Source organism: Orycteropus afer, unplaced genomic scaffold (genome assembly GCF_000298275.1).
Source record: "Orycteropus afer afer isolate SDZICR_OR568_19922 unplaced genomic scaffold, OryAfe1.0 scaffold00015, whole genome shotgun sequence".
Classification (NCBI taxonomy): Eukaryota; Metazoa; Chordata; class Mammalia; order Tubulidentata; family Orycteropodidae; genus Orycteropus; species Orycteropus afer.
In genome coordinates, this window is record NW_006921602.1 from 7023799 (window position 1) to 7043525 (window position 19727).

Genomic DNA, 19727 nt, shown 5'->3' on the forward strand with positions numbered 1-19727 from the left:
ACATTGTTCTCCCTCTTTATGCAGGATCTCCTACATCCCTTCCAAGTGGATGGCAGTGGTAGCTGGGCACCATCTAGTTCTTCTGGTCTCATAGCGTAACTCACTTGTTTAAGTTTGGGAGATACCATGCATATCTCTCCACATCAGTATATATCAGGTATCATTTCTCTTAATTGCCACTTAACCTTCTATAGTCACGATATGACATAATTTATTCAACTAGTCCTGTTTAGTTGACGAATCAGCTTATTTCTGTTATTTTACTGATACAAATATAGAGATTCATACATAGACTAAGAGAAAAAAGATTGAGATTCCTAATTCCTGCATCCTTAAGGTTTTGTTTCTACAGGTTAGCATTATCCAACATGGCATTTCTAAGTTAAAAGAGATGCGTGTTAAATTTTTGATTGACACTCTTAGTCGTTATACATTTTCTTAGTCAATACATACTGGAAGCACATTTTGGGGTTTTTGTGATGGAGGGGTCTTCATACTGACCCTGACAAGACCAGGCCTCGATAGATGGAGGGCAGGAGAGAGGGCATCCCAGAAGGGAGGAGCTGCCCCTGCCCTGCCTTTCTCTTTCAGGCAAGGTAAAAATGGAAGAATTGAAGCTACTTTGTTGAGTGTACATTTTTCTACTTTGTTTCATAATGTGTACTTTGACCTGATTTGGAAGGTCCTTCACTCTGTAGATGGGGTATCTTTCCACACCTGGGGGGTGGGGGGACTCCTGGCCTGGGAGGCAGGCCAGGAGGTCTTGTCATCATCATAAGACCTGGAGTGCCAGAGCCCTGCGTGTCCAAGTAAATGGCATGGGCCACCCCACTTGTGTTACATGTGAGGAAACCAAGGCTCATAGAGGGAAAGGACTTGCCCAGGGTTAATTAACAAGTTGGTGATACAACTGAGCCATAGAGAAGCCTCCTAACTCCCAGGCTCATATCAAGGGACACTTATTTAGAACCCACTGGAAAAAGGGCAGCGCTGGTGGCATAGTGCCTAAGGCATTTGACTGCTAACCAGAAGGCTGGCAGTTCAAACCCACCAGCCACTCCTCGGAAGGAAGGTTGGGCAATATACTTCTGTAGTGATACTGCCTCAGAAACCCAAGGAGAGGTCACTATGAATCAGGTACAACTCAACAGCAGTGAGTTTGGTTTTGGTTTGAAAGAGGGGCACCAGATCAGGCACCAGATTTGCATCAGCTCTGACTGGGAGGACAAGTCGATTCACCTTCTCTGGGACTCAGTTTCCCTGGTTGGTAATACCTTCTGTGTGGAGTTGCCAAGAGACTCCCCAGAGATCACAGAAAGAAGTAATGTGTATGGTGTGGTGGGGGAGAGGAGGCTGGGAGCTGACTTCCTGAGGACGTTGTGGGCTGTGCCTGGGTGAATACCATGCCCTCCCTCCCTCTCCAGATAGTGTTCCCTCTGGAATGGTTTCCACTCAACAAGCCCAGCGTGGGAGACTACTTCCATATGGCCTACAACATCATCACACCTTTTCTCCTGCTCAAGGTACAGTCCCAGGCCCCCACCTCACTCCTGCCATCTTCCTTACAGCAGGCTGGGAGCTGGGCAGGGCCAAGCACCAGGAGTGCACGGAATTGGGCTCTTCCCCGGCCTGACTGGGGGATGAAGGCTGTGATCAGGGGAGGCGGCAAGTGCCTGTGGGCCCCAGGGGAGGCAGGGGCTGCCTCTGTCCAGAAGGAATGGAGAAGGCCTCCCCAGAAGAGACATTGGTAATGGACCTCAGCCCACTGTGCTAGGAGATGAATGGAAAAACTTCAGGGCAGAAGGATCTAAAGACAAGGGTGTGCTTGGGAAGACTGCAAGGCATTTGGGGAAGGTGAGGAAGAGGAGTGATTGAGCTGCCCAAAGAGAGGTCAGGGGTAGTGGGAAGGCAGGTGAGGACTGGAGGACAGGGGGCCCTTTGGCCTGCGATCCCTGATGTCACTGGGACTAGAGCTGTCAGCTTTGCCCTTGGCCAACTAAGAGCTCTTAAAACATCTGCCACTATTGACTATCCTGACATTTTGTTTTGAAGAAAGATAAATCTCCAAAAGTAGGAAGGTTATAATTTCAGCATTCAAAGGCATCTTCTCAGTTAAATAATTGAGTTGCAGAATCACTTCCCACCCCCGTGTTTGCTGTGGACCAACCCAAACCCACTGCCATCGAGTTGATTGTGACTCAGCAACCCCCATTGGATTTCTGAGGTGGTAAACCTTTATGACAGTAGATTGACCCAGCTTCCTTCTGTGAAGCAGCTGATGGGTTCCAACCGCCAACCTTCTGGTTATCAGTCAAATGCCTTAAGCACTGTGCCACCAGAGCTCCTTTTGCTGTGGACCAGTCACTTAGAAATCAGAGGGTCCCTTCAGCAGCCTGGCCCAACCTTCCAGGGGCATTGTGGATATAGATGCAGCTGGAGGCAATGGGAGGACTGGGCCTGGGGCCTGGGTGTTTGTCACCCCCAGCTTCTTTGTGACCTTAGACAAGGAGCTAGCCCTTCTGTTTCTATCCTGGGACAAAGGGGTTCTGTTTCTCCTTGTCTCTACCTGGAGGCTGGTGTGGGTCATCAAGGGACCCACCAATTTCTGAGTGATTTTCTAGCTAGTGGCATCCGTCCCACCCAAGGGGTCAGGGAGGGAAGCAGAGAGTGTCACATGTTGTGATGGAGAGAAGGGTCAGGCCGTTGGGACACGCCTCCCTCTGCACCTCAGCTCATCGAGCGGTCGCCCCGGACCCTGCCACGTTCCATGATCTACATCAGCATCATCACCTTCATCATGGGAGCCAGCATCCACCTGGTAGGTGACTCTGTGAACCACCGCCTGCTCTTCAGTGGCTACCAGCACCACCTGTCTGTACGCGAGAACCCCATCATCAAGAATCTCAAACCAGAGACGCTGGTAAGGCTGGCCGGTTCACCATCTCCACCACTTACCCCCCCTGCCCACCACACTTGAGCACCATTGGCACGAAGAAATTGCCCAACTAATTATCCACCAGGTGGGGGCTCTATTGCTCTTCCCAGGCTAGGAGGTTCATGTATTGCTAGAAATGGTATGTTAGCTGGCTCCTACCTGGGCCTTGTAGAGGCCAGGCCAAAGAGGGTGAGGGGAGGCTGGGGAAGGGTAGCAGAGGAGCTGCTTGGGCCAGGTCCCTCCCTGAAGGACTTCCCACTCTAACCTGCTCTGCCCCTGCCTCCCGCAGATCGACTCCTTTGAATTGCTCTACTATTATGACGAGTACCTAGGCCACTCCATGTGGTGAGTAGTGGGTCTAGTCTGGGTTGGGAGAGTGCTCACAGCTGATCTGTTTCTGGGACTCTGGGGCCCGATCTTCATGTGTCAAGTGAAGCAGCTGCAGTGGCGTTCTTTTCCTCTAGGGGCATGCTGTGAGCACAGCCCCTGAGGAGGTGGCTTTGGCCCTGAAGCCTGAGCCACAGGCTGGCTCTGAGCCCTGGCATCCCACCCCGCCTGCTATCAGCCCACAGTGCCTTTGGTAGCCACTAGAGGGCAGTGAGCAGCTGTCATCCCTGTTTTGCCAAGCCTGGAGCCTGAGGAGGTAGAGGGAGGAGAACATATCCCTGATAAACAACCCCCAGATGGTGATGTCAGGGTGGGAATAAGCAGGGAACCCCCCAACCCAGATCAGGCTTGCAGTCTGTGGCATGGAGGCAGGGAAAAGACAGGACCAGTTGGGGGGTGTGGAGTGCTGTTTGTGCTCTCCTCTGCCCCATCTCATCCCGCAGCCTGAAGGAAACTTCAGAAACGTGGGCTCAGCCATAGGAGATTCAGGACCCAAGCTGGGAGCAGTCATCTGTTCCAAGCCTCTACTTCACACAGGATAAACTGAGGCCAGAGGGAAGAGGGCTAGAAAAAGTCAACAGGTAGTGACAGAACTACCCTAGGACCTGGGTGACCTTGCTCCTGAGAGATGGGGGTGCAGTCACTCACAGACACTCTACCCTTGTATCTCCAGGGTCTGCTTCAGGGCATAGAAAGTGGCTCTTTGTGGCTCACTGGGGTCAAGGGTGTCTGGACAGGTATCTACCAGCTAGCCTTGGCCAGGAGACCTGGAGCAATAGCTTGGGAGAGCGTAGGAGAGTAAGGGGGGTGGTTGTAGGGGGAGAGGGAAGGGTAGGTAGAGATGATATAAGAGAAAGGAGAGTGTGAGGGAGAGTCAGCACAGGTGTGTGGGGCGAAAGGAGCCCGCATATGGAGAGGAGAGGGAGGTGCATTTGAGGTGTATGTGCATGGGAGGGGGTGAGGCTGTGGGCTGAGCCGGCTTCCCGGTGCTGCTGTCTTTTCTTCCTTGAAGAGGACCTCAGCCTCTCTCTCCTCAGTCCTGCAGGGGGCGCCTGTTTCCAGCCAGCGTGGGGCTGTGGGCTGCTTGTGTTTGGGATGTGTGTGTGAGACGGAGGCACCCCACCAGCACCACCCCTACCCTCCCACATGGAGTGAGTGAGGCACAGGGTCCCAGGGCCCCCACTCTGTAGCCTTGGCCTCTGATTTGCATGGACCCAGGGAGTAGGCCTCCTCTTCCTGGTTCCATTCCTGTCCCACCCTGGGTCCCCAACACAGGAAAGGTTGAGCAGAGCTGAGCACCCTCACCTGAGCCAGGCATTTTGTGCACCATGAAGTAACACCCACAATATGATGCAGGGCTGTGGGGGTGGGGAAAGGGCCTGAGTGGAGGCAGTGGCTGGGGCAGCCAGCAGGCCCCTACAGCTCTGGCCCCCCTGTTGCAGGTACATCCCCTTCTTTCTCATCCTCTTCATGTACTTCAGTGGCTGCTTCACTACCACCAAAGCCGAGAGCTCGATGCCAGGGATGGCCCTGCTCCTGGTGGCACCCAGTGGCCTGTACTACTGGTAAGTAGATGTTGGCACCTGATGGGCACAGGGGTGTGGACTTAGTGAGCCCCTCAGTAAAGATCCGACCCGACTGCAGACTTGCCTAGTGACCCCAGGTGGGGGTCTTCCTCTCGGGCACTGTTTCCTCCTCTAATGAAGAATGTGACAGGGCACTGTGGTCCCTTTTTCTTATCAGGAAGTTGGGCCTGAGTGTGGCAGCAAGGTAGGAGGAAGCAGCAAGATTGCAGGGTCTCTATCCTTGTGCCCCTCTGGCCTCTTTGCCCCATCTCCCAGCAGCCCAGTGCCACCCTGGGGCCAGTAGACTCCACCTCTGACACCAAACCCCGTGGAATCCTATGGGCCTCAGTGCCCTCCTCTGTGAAATAGGGGTGATGGTAAGGATCCAGGCAGGGAGAGAGGGGCTTTGTAAGCTAAAAGCATCATGGATGTGACAAGGCAGGCATGGGGTGAGATTCCATGGCCTCAGGAGCCCCCTTGTCTGGTTTCCCTCCAGCTCTGTTCCCCTTACAGATGGTCTAGGCCTCAGCCAGGCTCTTATCTTTCCTCTGTCCTTCTTCTACCCTGGAGACAGGTAGCCAGCGATTGTGGGTATCATAGGAAAGACCTGGGTCAGGACTGGGCCCGCTCCCTGAGAGGCGGCCTCCCTGAAAACTAAAAGGGTCTCCTCTAGGGCCTGCCCCTTACTGGCCGAGAAGGTCAGCTGAGACAGGATTAAAAGAAATGATTACAAACCACAGCAAGAGGAAAAGAGGTTAGACATGGGAAAAGCTTCCTGTCCGGTTCTTCCCATCACATGTTGGTGCAGTGATAGCTACGGTAATAGTAGCAACCATCTGTTGAGCGATATGCTTGTCCAAGTAAGAGATGTACACAGCTCATCACCGGGGATAACCTTGGGAGGTAGGACCAGTTATGCCCCTTTTAGGTAATAAAAGAAGGGCCCCAAGATGTCCTGTAACTCCCCGAGGTTACACAGCCACTAAGTGTCAGAGCTGTAGCTTCCTGACTAGGATGGGTCTGCATTGCAGTCCTCCCCAGAGACAGAGGGGTGGACCAGGTAATCTCTCAGAATCCCTCCAATAGGTGTTACTGAGCTCCTGCCTATGTGCTCTGTATAGCATTGGGAGCTGCAGGAAATGCTGGGAGACCCAGCCTTCAAGGAGATAGTCGTGACAACTCCATAAATTAGAACTGCATTCCCAGACTTAGATAGAAACAGAAACCAAGCTGGTAACAAATGCATCAAGTAGGCAGCAAGTGAGGCAATAGGGAGTGGTGAGGACTGTGGCAAACTATAGACCAATGCTCTCTCTGAAAGGGATTGCTGCTTCCTCCTCTAGTCAGTTGTCATGTTGAGAGTACAGATCAGAGAAGCCAGATATCCCTATTTTTGGATAATCTCCTGATGTTTAAATAGTGGCAACCAACTCAAAATTTTAAAAAAATAACTGTATAAACCAAACCAATATGCTACATGTGGATACAGTCAAAGCAGCAGAGTACCCCGAGCCTGGGAGGGTAGCCTGGTCCTCAGGCCCAGGGAGGGGCATTGGGCAGGATGGGTTGCGCATGTCCCCCACCTCACCACCACCCCCACTGGCCTCTTCAGGTACCTGGTCACCGAGGGCCAGATCTTCATCCTCTTCATCTTCACCTTCTTTGCCATGCTGGCCCTCGTCCTGCACCAGAAGCGCAAGCGCCTCTTCCTGGACAGCAACGGCCTTTTTCTCTTCTACTCCTTTGCCCTCACCCTTCTGCTCGTGGCTCTCTGGGTCGCCTGGCTGTGGGACGACCCTGTACTCAGGAAGAAGTACCCAGGCGTCATCTACGTCCCCGAGCCCTGGGCCTTCTACACCCTCCACGTCAGCAGCCAGCACTGAGTCCCTGTGCCGGCTGCTGACACTCTGCTGTGCGGGCCTAGACCGGGGAGGGCGTCTGAGCACACTGTGTATACACATATGTGCGTGTGCCTACCCATGCATGTGCAACAATGACTGAGAACATGGACAGGGAGCACCCCAGCCCCCTTCTCCTAGACAATGGGTTCAGGACTCCATGTGGCTGAAAGCCCCCAACCTCATTTCCTGGCCAGTACTGACCTATACATGCTGTGGGTCTCGGGCCTGTCTCACCTCACTGGGACCTGGCCTTCTCCCCTTGTATTCTCAGGTAGCCTGTGCCTCAGCCTCTCCCTGTCATGTTAGGGGCCCTCTGCCGCACCTTAGGGCTCCCGTAGCTCCTCTGGTTGCTGGCACCATCAGAGGGTGAGGTGTGCAAATAAAGGCCTTGAGGAGCCTGGTTGACTGCTGCTGCTTGCTGTGGGTGTGATTTGGAAAGGCAGGAGGGAGTTCCCTGGAGTTGGTGCAGGGGAGCTGGCTAATCTGGGGATTTGGGACATCCTGTGGATGCAGCCCTAGGTAGACCCCAAGGCCCACCCAGTGTCCCATATGGGAGACAGCAGGCACTGGCACTGCCCACTGACTTCCCGTACACCTCATAGGCTGTGGGGGTGGGAGACGAGAGGAGCCACCTCTTCACCCTTCTCTTCAGGGGAGTCTGGGAGCTTTAGGGGAAGGCAGGATAGGGCATCTCCAGACCTGCCCCTCAGGGTGCCCCCCTGAGGCCACTAGTCCAGCTGCCAGCACCATTCTGGAGGCTGAAGCCAAGAGGGTGCCCTTTAGTGGAGGGAAGTAGGGTGGCTGGTTTGTTGGAGGTTGGCATTCAGCCTTGGGCAATTCCCTTGGGGCTTAGGTTTTGGTATTCAAAAGCACTCAGCCTCACTGGGGCTAGTGTTGTCAGATGACACATGACAGCTGGGACCATCATAAGCTGGGGGCAGGAAGAAGCCCCCACCCCCCAAAAAAAACTTGATTTCTTCCCTATACCAAGGACCCTGCTCCTCAACATCCCCCCACCACCAACCCCCGCTCCAGGACAGTTCTCCAGGGAAGGATTTGATGACAGTCTTATGGGTAGGGGTGGGTAGGTCTGGTTGTGTGGGACCTGGAGCTTCTACAATTTGGGGGCCTTGATGAGCAAACAAAAAAAATAAAATGAACAAGAAATTCGGTGTGAAAGTGACTCTTTGGAACGGAAAAGAAATCACAGCAAATTGTTGAGCCTTTGACGTTCCTGTCCTTTACCGAGCTCTTGGCAATGTACCAGGAATGCTTCGCTGGAAGTACCTCTTGATTGCAACCTTGCTTCACTCCACCTGGACGTCTGTAGGCTTATTGTTCTTGAAGTGTGGCCCCTGAGGAGCTGCATAAGGTGGCTGGAGATCTAGTTAGACATGCAGATTCCTGGGCCCCAGCCCAGACCTGCTGAGTCAGGGCCACCTGGTGATTCTGACACCTGCTCAAGTCAGATCCACCACAACAGGCCTGGGCTACTCAAAGTGTAGTCCCTGGGCAGCATAGGCTTCACCCATGAGCTTGTGGAAAGTGCATTGTAGGAAGTCCTGAGTCAGCATTTTAACTTGATTGAATGAGTGATTCCCACACAGCACAATTCTATAGCTCTTCTGAGCTCCCAGCCTTCCCAGGGCCAAGGGAGGGCCCTTGTAGCAGTTTCCTAAGGCTGTTGTAACAAGGAACTACACACATGAGGCCTTAAATTTATCTATCCTCTTCTGGTTCTGGAAGCTAGAAGTCCAACATGAGGGTATTGTCAGGCCAGGCTTCCCCTGAAGGCTCTAGGGGAGAATCCTTCCCTGCCTCTTCCTAGCTTCCATTGGTGACTGGCATTCTGTGGCTTGTGGACACATCACTCCAGTCTCTGCCTGTGTGGTTACACGGTCTCCCTGTGTGTGTATCCAAATTTCCCTCTTTTTGTAAGGACACCCGTCATTGGATTTAGGGCCCATCCTAATCCAGCTTGGCCTCATCTTCACTTGGTGACATCTATGAAGACCCTTTTCCAAGTTAGGTCACATTCACAGGTTCCAGTTGGACCTGAGTTTTGAGGGGATGCTATTCAACCCAGTACAGGCCTGAAGATTAAGCTCTGTGAGTCTTCTGTTCTGAGGCCCATAGGGCTGGCAGGAGCAAAGCTGTGAGGGACACCTCTGAGCCCTTTACCCAGCATTCATTTTCTAAATATGCCAAGAGCTCGGGCTGAGGGTCTGGGGGTAAAGGAGCCTCGTAGGGAGACGTGGCCCTGAGACTGGAGACAAGCTTGGCCCAGAAGCCAGTGCGGGGTGGTTGAGAGGAAGGAGGACAGGCTTGTGGGAATGCCTGTGCCTGCATCCCTAGGGCTCCGGGGGATGTGGAGAGGAGCTACCAAGAGCTCCTCAGAAACCCTTTGTGAGACGTGGAGCCTTGTTGGGGAGGAGGAAGCGCTTCCTCCTGCCTAGAGCTCCTCCCTGGTCCAGAGAGTGGTCACAGGAGGGAAAGGGCCCAGAGGAAGTGTGTACCCCCAGCCCAGAGAGGCTGAGGTTCAAGCACAAAATAAACAAACTCACGCCTCTGAGTGGTATTGGAGGTGTTTTCCATTGGTGTTGAAGTGTAGCACCCATAATACTGTAGAACACACAGTTTGATGTGTATGTGTGTAATGTAACCTAATGTAGACACTGCTTCAATGCAGGTGCTTTTGACCATATGTGAGACATCCCTTGAAGATGTGTAAAAGTATAAGGGGGGGGTGGGAGGGTTTGGGGAAGGGAGTACCAGTTAGGATGGCTTTGGAGCACGTGACCCCAAGCACAGGAGCCCAGTGGCACAGTGGTTAAATGCTCTGCTGCTAGCTAAAAGGTTTGCAAATCAAACTCCAGCGATCTGCTTCTGTAAAGATTACAGCCTAAGAAACTCTATGGGGCAGTTCTACACTGTCTTATAGGGTCGACTGCATGGTACATGGGAGCTCTGGTAGCATAGTGCCTAAGGCACTTGACTGCTAATCAGAAGGCTGGTGGTTCAAACCCACTAGCCACTCCTCGGAAGGAAGATGGGACAATCTACTTACATAGTGATAGTGCCTCGGAAACCCAAGGAGGGGTTGCTATGAGTCAGGTCCAACTCAATGGCACATAACAACAACAACAACATGGTACACAACAACCATTGCCAAGCAAACATACTGACCTAAACCTCAAGGAAAGAAATACCTTATCTCCCCTTAGGACCTTCCTTCCCAAATGCAGGGTTACTGCATGAGTGCAGCCAACATGTTAAGCTATAGTCTGGCTCCTTCAGGCTTCCTCACAAGACTCAGCCCTGCTCAGGGCCCTTCCAAGGCCCCTCGCCTGACTTCCACTTAACTTCCTTCTGCTTTCTGAGTGGAAGCCAGCATTTCCTTCTTTTCACACCCAATGGGGAGGAGTCAGAACCCGAAACAGATTCTCTGGGTGGAGGAACGGGTGAAGAGGTAAATTAAGAGATAAAAAAATTAGAACTTTGCACATGGAAGTGGCCAGGAAAGGAGATGGGAGAGTAAAGACCAAGGTAGGCACCTCAAGTCTACCCACCTTTGTACAAATTAGAAAGAGGTCTTGCTGCCTCTGGCCCCAGCAACCCCTTGCCAGGACCCACTCATCCCTGACCCAGAAGCCCTTGTGCAGGGCACAACCTGTGCGGCCGGACCTGGTGTTCCTGACCAGATGGGAGGAAGCCCCGACTGAGAGCCCTGCAGACAAACCAGACAGCTGTGGACAAGGGCCACCACCTCCACTGCAGGGAAGTGGGATCTCAGAGTCGGGGGGTGAGAACTCACAGGGGGCTGGCCCACTCTGGGAAACACCCCCACCCTCCCCTCTTTTCCTTTATGGGAGGAAGGGAGCAGCACAAACACAGGAATTTAGAAGTGTCAGCAGCTTTTGCTGGAAGGGGTGGAGCTGCAGGAATGAGAAGATGGGAAAGATGGATGGGAGGAGTCTTCCTGGCTAGAGGAGAAAGCCACTTATGAAGCCTCCTTTGAGCCTCCAGCCCAGGCACCCATCCCAGCCCCCAGAGGGACCTTTTGATTCTCAGCAGTCCTGTAATGCTGCCCAGAGAGGAAACTGAGGCACACACAGGAGAAATGACTTGACCAAGGTCACTCAGCAAGTCAGGTCAGAGGCAGGATTTGAATCCAGATCTGGGAGCCCCAAAGCCTGTTCTTTCTATAATGCCACATTCCACAGCTTTGGAGTCAGAGATGCTCCATCTTGGACAGATTGCACTCCTGCCTACAAGATACATGCCATGAATTTTGTATGATACCCACCAGCCACTCCTCAGAAGGAAGATTGGGCAATCTACTTCCATAGAGATACTGCCTTGGAAACCTGAGGAGGGGTCACTATGAGTCAGGAATGACTCAATGGCAGTGAGTTTGGTTTTTTTGGTTTTGCATATCAAGTGCCTGACACAAGATTAGTTTATCCCCTCCCAGCTTAGTCCCAGGAGAGAAAGGAGGTCCTCTTGAGGTAGGCACAGGGCAGGGCCCAGGACCAGTCCCACCCTAGCATCCCCTTTCTGTTTCACTGACCCCTTTGGAGTACAGGGTACCCAGTGTCTCAGTCACCAAGAGCTGCTGTAACAGTACCATGCAGTGGGTGGCTTTGAAGAACACATAATTTATTTTCTCACAGTTCTGGAGGCTAGAAGTCCAAATCAGGGTCTCGGCCATGTGGATTCCCTCTGGGGATTTTGAGAGAACTGTCCCATGTCAGTCTCATGGCTGCCAGCAGTGCTTGGTGTTCGTAGAAACACCTGCCTCCATCAGCACGTCTTCCCTGCCTGTGTGACTGTTTCTATGCCTGTCTTACTCTTTCATAAAACTCCACTCAGAAGGGATTAGGACCCACCCTACTCCAGAGAGCCTTGGTGATACAGTGGTTAAGCGCTCCACTACTAACTGAAAAGTCAACTGGTTTGAAGCCACAGCCACTCAGAGGGAGAAAGATGATGCAGTCTGCTTCCAAGAAAATTGGAAACATTGTGGGGCAGTTCTACTTTGTCCTAAAGGGTCACTGAGTCAGAATCAACTCAAGAGCAGTGGGTTTGGCTTTGTTTTTTCTCACTCTTGTATGACTTCCTTCATTGATAACATCTGCAGAGAAAGCCCATTTCCCCAAAGTCACGTTCACCAGTGCAGGAGTTAGGACTTCAGCCTGTCTTGTAGGAAGACACATGTTAATCCATAACACCCAGGAAGAAATGGCAGGCTTGTCAGCTTGCTCCAGAGTGTCAGCTTCCTGAGGCAGAGGCTCCAGGGTCTGGGGAGAGCCACCTGCAATCCCACTTCCTCAAAAACAAGCCTGCGTCCTCACCTGCCCAGGCCCTGGCTGGAGCATCAGCTGTGTACTGGAAGCTGGAATCTGACCCTCATGGCATTGGGCCCGGTCTCCATGGCAGTGCGGATTTATTACTGAGGCCTCCACCTGGCTTGGCGGACTTTCGACTTGAAGCCAGGAGGAAAGACAAGCGAGATCACTGGTCAGGGAGCAGGCGCCCACGAGTGGCACCCAGAGACCAGAACTGATGGTGAGTACGGTCTGGGTCCCCTGGCCGGCGCAACTGACAGGGTTGGGAGGGGTGTTTAATGGAGTCCTTCCCTGACTGTTGTCTTCTCTCTGCTGCAGGCCAATTTCTTTTCCCAGGACCAGATTACTGGTAGGTTGTTTGCTCTTTAATTAGCAACTCACAACGGAATATGGGTCTCATTAGGCAATTTGCTCTGCTCATTTTTTTGTGGTGGAAGGAAGGAGGCTGGTGGTTGCACTGGGCCCACCCACAGGCAAGGGGTGGCTGTTGCGGGGGCCTAGTGGAGGTGGCAGGTGGGGCTCAAGGGTAGAACTGTGGTTTTTATATTTGTCAGCATGGTTTACAAGTGGTGTGACAGGAAAGAGAAGGAACTAGGTTTTCCTCCAGAACCTGATAGGTTTTTTTTGTTTTTTGAAAAGAGGGAGTTAAGGGAGGGAGAGAGACAATTAACTGACTGTGGCTTAGACTTAACAAAAGAAGGAGGCTGTGTAATTGGCTGAAAAAGAGAAAAGAGCCCAGGTCGGTCTCCTCAGCTTATCCCCTCCCAGCTTAGTTGCCACGGCCAGGGGACCCAGACCCAGGCTTGCCTCATTTTATTGCGCTTCATTTTATTATGCTTCGCAGATATTGTATTGTTTACAAAATGAAGGTTTGTGGCAACCCTGCGTCAAGCAAGTCTGTTGGGGCCATTTTCCCAACAGCATAGGCTCATTTTGTGTTTCTGCGTCACATTTTGGTAATCCTCACAACGTTTCACACATTTTCATAAGGCTGTTGCACACTTAATAGACTACGGTAGCGTATACACATGACTTGTATATGCTCTAGGGAACCAAAACATTCAAGTGACTCACTTTATTTGCGATATTCACTCACTTTATTGTGGTGGTCTGGAACCAAACCCTCAGTATCTCTGACATATGCCTGTACTTCCACTCTCTGGGCCTCACTCTCCTTCTCTGTAAAATGAGGATAAGACTAAATGGTCTTTGAGGTCCCCTGTGCTCTGATAGCAAGCCTATCTTGGTGCACAGTTCTGCTTCCACAAGGCCAAGAGAAGAGTTGGGTTACACAGAACTCAGAGGCCCAGACTTAGGCCAATGGCAGCCATGTGGCTGAAGGACTGGAGCCCCTATCTGAAGAGGCCAAGCCTGGAGCCTGAGGGAAACACTGCTAGCTGCCCCCGGAGGTTGTGCCCATGAAGCAGTCCCAACAGTGGGCAGCCATTGGGCCTGATAGCCCACTTTTATTAATCCTGTTTCTTCAAGTGAAGAACGTTGCCGTCTCACTGAGGCCTTTCCCGACCACTTGAGGTAGGATCACATCACCTCAGGGCTGTGGTGCCCTTGAGACACCCAGGGCAGGGGCTCTCCCAGAAGTCAGTTGAGGATTACCTGGGCAGAGATTCCACAGTCCCAGGTTACCAGAGTTTGGTCTAGAAGGGAAAGGGGTGAAGGGGTGGGCTTCAGATGGACACCCTCCTTGGACTCCTTGACTCTTCACCTGAAAAGGAGGGCCAAAGCCAGAGCAGGACCTTTTATTTATTTAAAATATTTATTGTGATTTGGGTGAAAGTTTACAGAACAAATTCATTTTCCATACAGTAGTCCATACACATTTTGTTTCATGACATTGAATACAATTCCCCACCATGAACAGCTCTCTTCCCACTTCCTCCCTGTAGTGACCTCTTCCCAGTGTCCTTCCCTCCCATGCACTCCTGTCCCCCACCCCAGTTGTCTCCCTGTGTAAACACTACTCTTCTGTTCTCCCACGATTGATGATCAATTGATGATCGCTCCTAGGAGTGTATCTACCTGATGTAAATGTTCATCCTATATGCCCGTGTATTGTTTGGCTGGAAGCCACAGGAATGGGTTCAGTTCTGGACCTGAAGGGTAACTAAGGGCCATAGTCTCAGGCGCTATCAGACAGAGCAGGACCTTTTAAAGCACAGGGCCCAGGACAGGGGTCCCATTTCCTAGGGTGGACTCAGTGAAGGAGTCCAGCTCTCAGCTTCAGCATCTCCTCTTCCACCCCCAGCCTTATTCTGAGGCTCACTGACCTCTCGGAGGCTCCTGGAAGGGCAGAAATGTATGCTTCTCTTCATATCCCACCATCTGGCACCCACAGTCCACAAATGTTTAATAAACAAATGAAAAACTGGAAAGGGTAGCCTGCTGGAGTGGGAAGAACAGGAGATTTGGAGGCAGCAGGACCTAGGGGCCAATCACTCCCGAGCCTCACTTTTCTCATCTGTGAAATAGATATCACCTCACCAGCCTGCTGTGAGGGACAGAGGGGACACGTCACGGCCTGACCCACAGGGTGGGTGTCACCAAGTACGTGCTGGAGTCGACTGGTACATTTTGAGGAATTTTGTGGGCTGGTTGTTAATCCCAGCCATTATTAAATGATGTAGAATCAAACGATGTTCCAATCCCTGCGTCCATCATGAAGCTCTCTTGCAATCAGTAGTGCAGAAGCTTTTGAAAGAGGTTTCAGTTTAATGGATATAATTTGTACACGGTAAAAAACAGTTTAATAGTAGATCATGTGTCAGATTTAATACTAATACATTCATTGGGAAAATTCATTGGCATCAGCACCATCTGTAAAATCATGGCTGAATTGCAATTATAAGTTGGCTACAGAAACAAGAGGTTGGCCACACTCAATCATGATCATTAATTTACTATATGGAATTTATAGTAAAGAATATTATTCATTTTATTATTATTTGTAAATTCTGTGCTACCTTGCCCTTAAGAGAAAAAAGTTGCTGTTGAGTCAATTATGACATGGCAACCCCACGTGTTCAGAGTAGAAGTGTGCTCCACAGGGTTTTTGAAGGCTGATTTTTGCAAAGTAGATCACCAGGCCTTTCACCCAAGGCACCTCTGGATGAACTCGAACCTCCAACTTTACAGTTAGCAGTCAAGTGCATTAACCATTTGTGCCACCCAGGGACTTCATCTCTCATGTGGGTAAAATTTATAATAAACTTATATACACATTTATACATACACACCTCCCCAACAGAACTGCCTGTTAAACATTCGCCAGCATACGACTGGTGATGCCCCAGGCCTAAACCCACTGCTGTGGAGTCGGATCCAACTCATAGTGACTGCTGCTTGGGTTTCCAAGGCGGTATCACTATGGAAGTAGATTGCCCAACCTTCCTTCCAAGGAGCTTCAACCACCAGCCTTCTAGTTAGCAGTCAAATGCCTTAGGCACTCCGCAACCAGAGCTCCCACCCCAGACCTCATTATTAGTGGGACTCATTATGATCCTGGCACATTTGCATTTCAAAGGAAAGGTCTAAAGGTTTTTTGTTTTCTTTTTTTTAAAATCCAATTCATTTAACCCGATTCATTCTTCCACTCAACAAAGATTTGAACCCTTTCTTTGTGCCAGCTTTGTGGTCGGCATTAAAGAATCAGCAGTGAACACAAAAAATAAAGTCCCTGCCTTCAAGGAATTCACATTCAAGTGAACAACAAAAAACAAGAAAACTAAAGCAGTTGCCATCAAGTTGATTCTGACTCATGGCAACCCGAGTAAAACTGTTCTCCATAAAGTTATCACAGCTATGACCTTTTGGAAACAGATCACCAGCGCTCTTGTTCTGCTCCCCTGGGGCCACTCCACCCCCTGGCCCCTGGTCTGTTGCCTTTGTTTGGTTTGCACTTTCTGAAGCTCAGGCTCTGGAGAGTTATGAAAGAGCAGGAGGTCAGGGGGCCTGCAATTGGCTGAGCCCGCCTGCCTTTCCTTACTGACCTTCCAGAAAGGGTAGACCAGCAAGACTGCCAGCTAGGCGGTGGGGAGGCCTGAGTACTTTAATTAAGGAGTGTGAGGGGCCCCAGGAGGGGAGATTTAGAGGCTTCCTTCTGTTTCCCTTCCCCCCACTACTATGTACTACTGTGCCCTGGTAACCCTCTGGCCTGGAATAGAAGAGACAGTTCAGCTAAATGGGCAGTGCTACACTTCAGGAGTCAGGCTGTGGATCAAATGGTGGGTGTACAGGCAGCCACCTCTAGGGCTGAGAGGCTCTCAGCTTCGCCAGCCTTGGTCGCCCATCTGCAAAGCGGAGATGATAATAGTACCGACCTTATAGGTAAGGATTAAATGAGGGCCTGAGGGTAAAGTACTCAGGAGTGTGAGCTGTCATTGTTACTGTTGTTATTATAGGTTAAAGGGAGGCTCATAATAATGGGGCACCATTCATCTATCCTACTGTGGTGGCTTGTGTTTGCTATGATGTTGGCAGCTATGCCATTGGTATTTCAGCCAGCAGGATCATCCATGGTGGACTGCTTTCAGTGGAGCTTCCAGACTAAGACAGACTCAGAAGAAAGAAGAGGCTATTTATTCACTTCTCAAAGATCTGGCCAGTGAAAACCTCATGAATAGCAGTGGGATGCTGTCTGATTCAGTGCCGGAAGATGAGCCCCTCAGGTTGGAAGGCACTCAAAATACAACTGGGGAAAAGCTGCCTCCTCAACAGAGAGTCAACCTTAATGACATGGGTGGACTAAAACTTTCAGGACCTTTATTTGCTGATGAGGCATGATGCAAAATAAGAAGACACAGCTGCAAACATCCATTAATAATCAGTGTGGACTGTATGAAGTATGAATCTAGGAACACTGGAAGTTGTCACAAACGAAATGCAACACATAAAGATCTATATCCTAGGCATTAGTGAGCTGAAGTGGTCATTTTGAATCGGACAACCATATCCAATCTACTATGCCAGGGATGGCAAATTGAAGAGGAATGGCATCACATTCATTGTCAAAAAGAACATTTCAAGATTTATTCTGAAGTGGAGTGCCATCTGTGATAGGATAATATCCATATGCCTACAAGGAAGACCAATTAATACGACTGTTATTCAAATTTATGCACCAACCACTAAAGCCAAACATGAAGAAACTGAAGATTTTTTACCAACTTCTGTAGTATGAAGCTGATCTAACATGCAGTCAAGATGCATTGATAATTACTGGTGATTGCAATGCAAAAGTAAGGAGCAAAGAAGAAGGATCAATAGTTGGAAAATAAGGCCTCGGTGATAGAAATGAAACTGGAAATCACATGATACAGTTTTGCAAGACCAACAACTTATTCATTGCAAATATCTTTTGTCCACACAAACTGTGATTATACATGTGAACTACATCAAAAGAAATACACATAAATCAAATAAACTGTATCTGTAAAAAGAGGTGATGGAAGAGCTTAATATCATCAGTCAGAAAAAAACCCAGGGGCCAATAGACTATCAATTACTTATATTCAAGTTCAAGTTGAAGCTGAACAAGTCTACAAGAACAAAAATACAACCTTGAGCTTATCCCACCTGAATTTAGTGGTCATCACAAGAATAGATTCAAAGCATTGAACACCAATGACCAAAGACCAGACAGGTTGTGGAATGATATCAAGGATACCATACATGAGAAAGTAAAAGGTCGTTAAAAAGACAGGGAAGAAAGAAAAGACCAAAATGGATATCAGAAGAGACTCTGAAACTTGATCTTGAACGTAAAGCAGCCAAAGCAATGGAAGAAATGATACTGACATAAAAAAGCTGAACATAAGATTTCAAAGGGTGGCTCAAGAAGACAAGGTAAAGTATTGTAATAAAATATGCAAAGACGTGGAATTAGAAAACCAAAAGGGAAGAACATGCTTGGCATTTCTCAAGCTGAAAGAAATGAAAAAAATTAAGCTTCAAATTGTAGTATGGAAGGATTCTGTGGGCAAAATATTGAACAATGTAAGAAACATCAAAAGAAGATGGAAGGAATACACAGTGACTGTACCAAAAAGAAGTGATCTATATTCAACTATTTCAGGAGGTGGCATATGAACAAGAACCAATAGTATTGAAGGAAGAAGTCCAAGCTACACTGGAGGCATTGGTGAAAAACAAGTCACCAGGAATTGATGGAATAGCAATTGAGATATTTCAACAAATGGATGCAATGCTGGAAGTATGCACTCATCTATGCCTAGAAATTTGGTTGACAGCTACCTGGCCAATTGACTGGAAGAGATCCATATTTTCATTCATTCCAAAGGAAGGTGATCCAACAGAGTGCTGAAAGTATCTAACAATATCATTAATATCACATGCAAGTAAAATTTTGCTGAAATAATCATCAGTATATAGACAAGGAACTGCCAGAAATTCAAGCCAGATTCAGAAGAGGACATGGAACAACGAATAAAATTGCTAATGTCAGATGGATCTTGGCTGAAAGCAGAGAATACCAGAAAGTTGTTTCCTGTGTTTTGTTAATTATGCAAGGGTATTTGACTGTGTAGAACATAACAAATTATGGACAACATTGCAAAGAATAGGAATTCCAGAACCCTTAATTGTGCTCATGAGGAACCTATACATAGACCAGGAGGCAGTTATTCAAAAAGAACAAAGGGATACTGCATGGTTATGTCTGTGAGTATCCTTTCACTATACTTATTCAATCTGTATGCTAAACAAATAATCCAACAGGGTGGACTATATTAACTATATTAAACTGGACTATATTAATTCAGCATCAGGGTTGGAGGAAGACTCATTAGTGGCCTGCCATATGCAGCTGACACTCTTGCTTGCAGAAAGCAAAGAAGTCTTGAAGCACTTACTAATGAAAATCAGAGACTACAGTCTTTCGTATGGATTACACCTCAACATAAAGAAAACAAAAATCCTCACAACTGGACTATAAGCAACATTATGAGAAACAGAGATAATATTCAAGATTGAAGTAAGATTTCAGTTTACTTGGATCTACAATCAAAACCCATGGAAGCAAGAGTCAAGAAATCAAAGGATGTATTGCATTGGGCAAGTCTGCTGCAAAGGATCTCTTTAAATTGTTAAAGAGCTAAGATGTAACTTTGAACAGTAAGGTGCACCCAACCCAAGCCTTGGTTTTTTCAATCCCCTCATATGCATGTGAAATCTAAACAATGAATAAGGAAGACTGAAGAAGAATTGATGCCTTTGAATTATGGTGTTGGCAAAGAATATTGAATATACCATGAACTGCCAGAAGAACAAACATATCTGTAGTGGAAGTACAGTCAGAATGCTCCTTAAAAATGAGGTCCCCCCAAAAAAGCCAAATTTAGGCAAAAGTGGATATCCGCTTGCAGAAAAATGAAACAAGATCCGTACCTCACACCATATACAAAAACTAACTCTAGATGGATCAAAGACTTAAATGTGAAACCTAAAACTATAAAGTTCCTCAAGGAAAAAGTAGGGGCAAATTTAGGGAACCTAATTTATGGTATAGGAGCTCTGGTGGCATAGTACCTAAGGCATTTGACTGCTAACCAGAAGGATG

The 19727-nt window shown here is 49.1% G+C and overlaps 1 protein-coding gene across 1 annotated transcript in view; it reads left to right on the top strand.

The window, feature by feature from the left end:
* CLN6 (CLN6 transmembrane ER protein) overlaps window positions 1-6770 on the top strand; it is a 17601-nt gene extending 10831 nt beyond the window's left edge. Inside the window, exons 3-7 of the mRNA XM_007957358.1 lie at window positions 1425-1523; window positions 2732-2920; window positions 3225-3280; window positions 4765-4887; window positions 6500-6770. Coding sequence (XP_007955549.1) covers window positions 1425-1523; window positions 2732-2920; window positions 3225-3280; window positions 4765-4887; window positions 6500-6770 — 738 coding nt within the window. The remainder of the gene's footprint in view (window positions 1-1424; window positions 1524-2731; window positions 2921-3224; window positions 3281-4764; window positions 4888-6499) is intronic.
* The last annotated feature ends 12957 nt before the right edge of the window (window positions 6771-19727 follow it).